Here is a 7,245-nt window from a genome sequence, read left to right as displayed (position 1 = left end):
TGTAACTTCTTGTGATGTTGGCATTCATTGACATTTCAGGAATGATTATTTTAAAATATGAGTCAATTTATTTTTCAGGCTTTCAAAAAGAATTATCAGTATCCTAAATCACTTGATTACTTATCCGTCATTGGATGTACACTGTCTATTACTGGTCTGGCACTCACAATTATATTTCAGATTGTCACCAGGTAAGAGGGGAAGTGGGCTCTTCTCATAAGAGAAATTGCTATCCTGGTATAATTTACTCTGTGCATTCTCGTCAGAACCCAGTTGTTTTGAACTAAAAGGAAATTAGAGATGGAGCTCAACGTACTCATTTTACAGAGAAAGACCCTGGGCCTGGAATGGCTAAAAAATGCACACAAATAACACTATGCTTTATAATTTGAACAGACTGATGATTTCTATCTCTTTGAATGCCTTGTAATCTAAAAAATCCAGAAGGCTGTAGGTGGTAGTGAGTAGAGATTTTATAACTTTCATTAGTAATGACCTGTCTGCCATAGTATACACAGAACTGTAAAATGTCATTAAAGGCGGTACAAGGATATATCTGCCTTTAAACAACAGGGAAAATAATATATGTACAAAGAGAGAATATAATGCTTTACATTTGAGATCAACCTTATTTGGAAAAATATTTTGTTCTCTGCCGATCTGAAGATGCAAGTGTGGGCCAGCACAGAACATATACATGACACACACACACACACACACACACACACACACACACACACATACACACACATACACACACACACTCTGCCTTACTTATAAACAAGACCAACCTGCAGACAAAATCAGAGAAAAAGCTGGTCTTTTTCTATCTCTTTGAATGCTGGTAAATATGAGAAGAAAAAAAAAACAGTTCTAAAGAGCACTTGGTTGTCTACACAGAAATTATTTCTTCAAATGGAGGAACAGTCCTTGGGCATGTTTTCCAATAAAAGGACTGTACAGAACATCTTGACCATTTGACAATCAGCAAGCATTTCCCCAGGTATGCTCCTTGGAACATTAGTCCTGGGGAGATACGTGATGGAAATAGAATTCTGAGAAGTCTTGCAGAAAAGACACGTGTGGAATTTTGTTGGGTACAAGGCATTCAAAGAGATAGAAATCATCAGTCTGTTCAAATTATAAAGCATAGTGTTAGTAGCAATAGGCTATGAAACAAATTTAAAATATTTTTTCCTAATTTAAAATGTTCATGGAAGGCTCACTTTTTAATGTAAAGTAGGCCAAATATTATGTAATTTTGTTTTAAACTTATTACATTATGTTATGTAAAATTATTTAACAATTATAATTGCCCTTATTGTTTTAAAATGACTAAAATGAGTTTTAAAAATAAATTACGTTTGAATACTTAAGAGACTTTTTCTCTACATTCAAAGATGAGTATGCAGTAGTTTTCTATTATGAAATTAAAAAAAATCAATTTAGAGTTTCTTCTTCTACAGATGGCCTTGTATATGCTTGCAAATCTAGAGTAGAACTTATTAGCTAGAGCTGTGTTTAAAACTTACCAGCTTAAAGCAACAATTTATCATCTCTATTAAAAGAAAAACCTTAGCAGAGTTTAATTGAGCAAAGAGTGATTTGTGAGTCAGGCAGCTCCCAGAATCATAGCAGATTCAGAGACACTCCGGCACAGCCCTGTGGTGGAGGACGGTTCATGGACACAGCAGGGAAAATGACCTTCAGAAAACCAAAGTGCCGTACAGAATCAGGCAGATTGGTTACAGGCAGATTGAACCTGGTTTGAACAGTTGGCTTCCTCTGATTGACTGAAACTTGTTAATTGGCACAAGATAGGTTACATCCATTTAGGCTACAGTTCACTATGCACAGAGAAACCTTTAAGCTGAACCTAAAATATGTAGGGAGGCAACTTTAGGCGAGACTTAATTTAACATTGTAATGATTTTGACTAGACTCAGATGCATGGTTCTTCTACCGGACTTGCTGGAATCTCCCATGAGACTGCAGTCAGATGGGTACTGGGCCAATAGGCTCACCCAGGATGCTGGGACAGCTGGATCTTTTCCCCTCTACATACAGTCTCAGAGCATTTCCCTGTGACTGAACTTTTTTCATGGTGGCTCAGAGCTCCCAGGAGCCCAAAAGGGAAAACTGCCAGGAAGGCCATGTGATGACTTTTGTGGGCTGTAGGCACTATCTCCTTTGTGGGACCTTTCTTGAGTAAAAAGATTAAAATTTATATTTTATGACAGCATTGGTATAAAGCTATGCTAATGTTCTTTGACCTAAAGATTCTTTTTTTTTTCCTTCTAACTTTTGAAGAAGTTAAAACATTGTTGTGGGCCATAAGATTATCGCAGGTCCTTGGCCCTACTGTGTCTAATGCATGTTGTCCCTGGCAGCCAGGACTTCTGTTACATTCTAACAGTTAATTCAAGGTACAGGCCAGGCCCCTGTGAGGGGTCCACAAAGGGCATAACTTTCAGAAGTAGGGTTCACTGGGGCCATCTTTGGAAATTACCTATCCCTTTTGATCAGTTTCAAGAAAGGATGCATTGACTTGTTTCCTCCAGCTCAGTTCTTTGTGGAAATGAGAGTATGATTTTCTGATGTAATTGGGAAGGGAGATTTACCAGCTGGTTCCACTGAACTATGAGCTGAATTTTACATTGGATAATAATACTTGTTTGATTCCTCACGGTTTCACTGGAGTTGATTTTTGGCAACTGTCTTTTTGCTTTCATTTAATTTTAAAATCTTTATTTATTTTTCAGGAAAGTCAGGAAAACCTCAGTGACCTGGGTATTGGTCAGTCTGTGCACATCCATATTGATTTTCAACCTTCTCTTTCTGTTTGGAATTGAAAACTCCAACAAGAACTTGGAGACAAGTGATGATGACAAGAATATTGACTTTAACAATAATGAGATGCCTGAAAGTGACATTCAGAACCACCCGAATCCCACATGCACTGCGGTTGCTGCCTTACTGCACTATTTTCTGTTAGTGACATTTACCTGGAATGGACTTAGTGCTGCTCAACTCTACTTCCTTCTAATCAGGACCATGAAGCCTCTTCCCCAACATTTTATTCTTTTCATCTCACTAATTGGATGGGGTAAGTGTTTGCATCTCCACTTACTGAGGAATTTAATTTTGTTGAAATCATTTTATTTAAACACACAACTATTAAAGACCTAACCGTACTAGGGCCTGAGGCAGGAAAGCGAGTAAATATAGTGATCACTAAGAATACTTTCTCTCTAGTAGCTTAGACTCCAGGGAAGGTGGCAGATGTGACCAAGGCAGGTGTGCTTTTGTACATCATAAACTAACATAAAGATGTTAATTTCCTTGAACATCTCTTTTTATTAATTTGATCTGCGAGTTAGACCACAAACAATTAACTTCAAGCTACTTCAGAATAAATGTTTCAAGAAAGACAGTCAGTGACTCTTTAAAAAAAATTATTGGAAAAATTTATTGAGGTCCAGCAAAGGAAGAATTGTTTAAGGGAAAACTAAATTTAAATATATTCAAGTGAAAGAGGAACTATGCCATTTAAGATTGGAAATCGTGGTAAGAGTTACAAAGAAATCAGAAATAGTATATAGGATTGGGACACTAAAAGGGAAAGGAAACACAGAAAATTTATGTCCACTGTCAATCTGCATCTGAAGAGTTGTTTAGTATATTATCTGTAGCAGAAAGAACAATATATCCTGAAGATGGTCGTATGTATAATTCATTCACGGTCTTTTATATTTAATCCAAGTCCTGGGTAAATTATTAATTCTGTGCCTTTCTTTATCACATAGGAGTCCCAGCTATTGTTGTGGCTATGACAGTGGGAATTATTTATTCTCAGAACAGGAGTGGTTCACAATGGGAGCTAGACTATCGACAAGAGGAATTGTGAGTTTATATTTTTTTAAATGTCCATTTCTATGATATAAAAGTGTAAATATTCAGTGATATTGACTCTGAATGTCACTGTATATATGCATTTTTGTCACATTTAGTGGTAGGTATTTCAAATTTTCAAAGAACACATATTTTAAATGTGGTGACATGGAAAGGTCCTCTAATAAATTTTTTGGTAAAGCAAGTAATCACCTTTTATATTTATAAATCTGAACTTTCTTATGTTCGCTTTGTCTTTTTCATTAAGTCTGAAAGTCATGACACAGTAAGTATGAACCTTAGTAAGCCTCTATGTCAGTTTTCTTATCTAAAAAAAGGGAATAATAGCCGGGCTTGGTAGCTCAACCTCTAATCCTGTGCCTTGGGAGGCTGAGGTGAGTGGATTGCCTGAGCCCACGGGTTCGAGACCCTCCTGGGCAGCGAGACCTCATCTCTACAATAAATCAAAAAATTAGCCGGGCATGGGAGCGCGCACCTGTGGCTCCAGCTACTTGGAAGGCTGAGGTGGAAGGATCACCAGAGCCCAGCAGGTCGAGGCTGCAGTGGCCAGAAGCGGCCACTGCACTCCAGTCTGGGCGACAGAGTGAGACTCCAACTCAAAAAAAAAAAAGGGAATAACAATAACCTGCTCTGGGGCTACTTTGAGGGGTCAAACAAGTGTAAAAACATTGAATAACTTGAAAAGCAACTATCCATATATCCATATATCATTTGTATGAGCCCATTCTATGTTGATACAATTAATAATGAACATTTTGCGATGATTTGTTACACATAACAAATTTTTCTTGTGACTCCAGTGTGGGTGATTAGCTGTTTATAATGGTTAATTTCATATTCCCAGACACTATTTTCTCTCTAAGGGTATGGTGTTTGCTTTTTTTGTGGGGAAGGAGAGAGGAAAGCACGGCTGAACCGAGACTCAACTCTTTGTAGGTATTTCTGCCACCAAATGACAACTGCTCTTTAATTTATCTTCCCTTCTCATTTTATAAATCCAACTATTCTTATCCCCAGATTCCACTTTCAGTTTCAAACACACTCCAAAAGAAAACAAAACTCTTGGAAATGGACAAGAACACCCAAGGGAAGGCTGTGGTGTCAGGCAACTGACCTCTTTCCCAGAGTTGATCATGTCCAACTACATAGACTAGGGAGCTGGTGGCTAGGTTAATTCTATATTCCCAGACACTATTTTCTTTCTGTTTAATTATGGTTAAATATATTTTTATGTTTTTAAATTTTAATCCTACAGTTAGAGTTATCTAACTAGAGATACCTAAGATGAAAGTATCTCATGGGAAAGGTAATTCACTTCACATTTCATGATTAATATCCTACCCTAACCTAGGCACAGGGCCAGACTCACTCCCACAAAAGCCTTCAGAAGAAAGAAGCTCCTGGACATTAATATATTCACACTGAGCTATAAATAATTAAGAGCAGATCCTTTCCTGAATACAGTGTTAGATGTTGGGGAAGACACTAAGCGACTGATAGTAAGAGAAACTAGGAAGAGAGGAAAGAATGTGTAACATGAATATCTGCCTTATCTTGGGCTCCTGTATCCCTACCTATACACACGGCATCAAGAGCCACCTTCTTCAGGATATATGGAGAATGAGGAGAGAAAGTTTTGGTTTTCCTGAGTTATCCTCCCAGCAGTTGTTCCTCGGTATCTTGTGCTCTCCTGCCACGGCTCCGAGCTTTGCCAGTTGTACCTGAAACCCTTGACCCAGTTCCCTGATGTATTGGATATCTCTGCAGGGACCCAGTTATGGGGTGAAAGCAGGGCAGGCTACCTCCTCTTTAATGCTCTATTCCCTGATTCTCTGTACCACCACCATATGGGCTGTTTCAGACATTCCTGAAGGGTTGAGGTAATCGTGGCAATTATAACGCACTGGGGGAAAATTTTTCAAGTGTATACTTAGGTATGTATGCTGAAGCTGTGTTTTTCCCATGTTCTCACCCAGGAGTTAAACTTTTTATCTGTGTCCACTGATGATGCTCTCCAGACCTCAGGTCCGTAGCTGTTTATCAGATCAACCTCTACTGTGGGACTCTCCAATTTCCTTTCTCGAAATCTCTCTCCATAACTACAAGGGTTAGTTCTCACTGTGGGGTCCATGTCTCTCTTTAGCAGTCTACTTCTCAAAATCTTAGTTATTCAATTCAGAATAACAAAGGCAGGAGGGTGTCATGAGAGCAAATCCAGCATGACTGCCTCTTGCTCCAAGAAGTTCAAAGCATAGAGGGAGTGAGGCAGGGAAACACAAGCATGTTTTCCTTCCAGGTTTCCGTATTGGTGTGAGATAACTGACATTGTATCCATGTACACACACACACACACACACACACACCCCAAATAGTAATGACCAGGAATTGTATTTTCTAAAGTTTAAATAGCCTGAGGCTCATATGCTTGTCTCATAGTGTCATACACTATAAGTCTGCCTTTATCCAATCGAGTTGGATTGTTCATATTTTTTTCCTCTTTCCTTTCCTCCGTTTTTAACTTTGCTTCTCAAGGCTGCCTGGATAAGAAACGGGGCCATATTCTTCATTGAAATATTTTAATGGCCACTCACTTTGTTTTCTTTTTTTTTTTGTGTGTTGGAGTCTCACTCTGTCACCCAGACTGGAGTGCAGTGGCCGCTCCCGGCCACCGCAGCCTCGACCTGCTGGGCTCCGGCGATCCTTCCACCTCAGCCTTCCGAGTAGCTGGAATTACAGGCGTGCGCTACCACACCAAGCTAATTTTTTAAAATTTATTGTAGAGATGAGGTCTCACCAAGTTGCCCAGGCTTTTCAAAGAGGCTTCTAGAGACTTGAAAGTAGTCTCAGCAGAATCTCATGAAATTCTTAGCCAACTTCCCTCCTATTTCTTCTCTGAGTAGGGTTGTGAGGTGGGAGGTGGCAGGAAGGTTGTCCCCAGTCACAGATGAAAGACAAGGTAAGCTAGAAGTCCCTAAGATAAACTTTGCTTACTCTCATTGTTTTATGTGGGGATGGACTTATTCTATTTGCTAGAGGCAGGCATGCCTTTTCACTTTTAAACTCATTATAGAGAATTGAACTTTATCTTAGTTTCCTCCTAGGTCATTTGAATTTGAAATATGATTTCTAATTATTTAGATAACAATATTTCAACACAAAACAATTTAAAAATCCTTTGGCATGTATAATAGTGGTGTTTTACCTCCAAGGAAAATAAAACAAAACATTAATTGAATGCCAAATAGGTGCCAGGGCTTCTCACACTATTTTGGTACTACCTAACTGCCTACCTGGCATTTCCACTCAACTGTCTAATAAACTTTCCTCATCTTC

General features: G+C 38.7%; 1 protein-coding gene across 2 annotated transcripts in view; it reads left to right on the top strand.

Moving 5' to 3' along the window:
* Positions 1 to 7,245, top strand: part of ADGRG7 (adhesion G protein-coupled receptor G7) — a 71,480-nt gene that overhangs the window by 49,599 nt on the left and 14,636 nt on the right. For both annotated transcript variants that reach the window (XM_008069150.1, XM_021718111.1), the window contains 2 exons: positions 2,763 to 3,106; positions 3,807 to 3,903. In XM_008069150.1, coding sequence (XP_008067341.1) covers positions 2,763 to 3,106; positions 3,807 to 3,903 — 441 coding nt within the window. The remainder of the gene's footprint in view (positions 1 to 2,762; positions 3,107 to 3,806; positions 3,904 to 7,245) is intronic.

This window comes from Carlito syrichta, unplaced genomic scaffold (genome assembly GCF_000164805.1).
Source record: "Carlito syrichta isolate Samal-C Ts95f unplaced genomic scaffold, Tarsius_syrichta-2.0.1 Scaffold311833, whole genome shotgun sequence".
Classification (NCBI taxonomy): domain Eukaryota; kingdom Metazoa; phylum Chordata; class Mammalia; order Primates; family Tarsiidae; genus Carlito; species Carlito syrichta.
The sequence above is the reverse complement of the archived record's forward strand: the minus strand, read 5'-3'. Positions and strand labels throughout refer to the sequence as shown.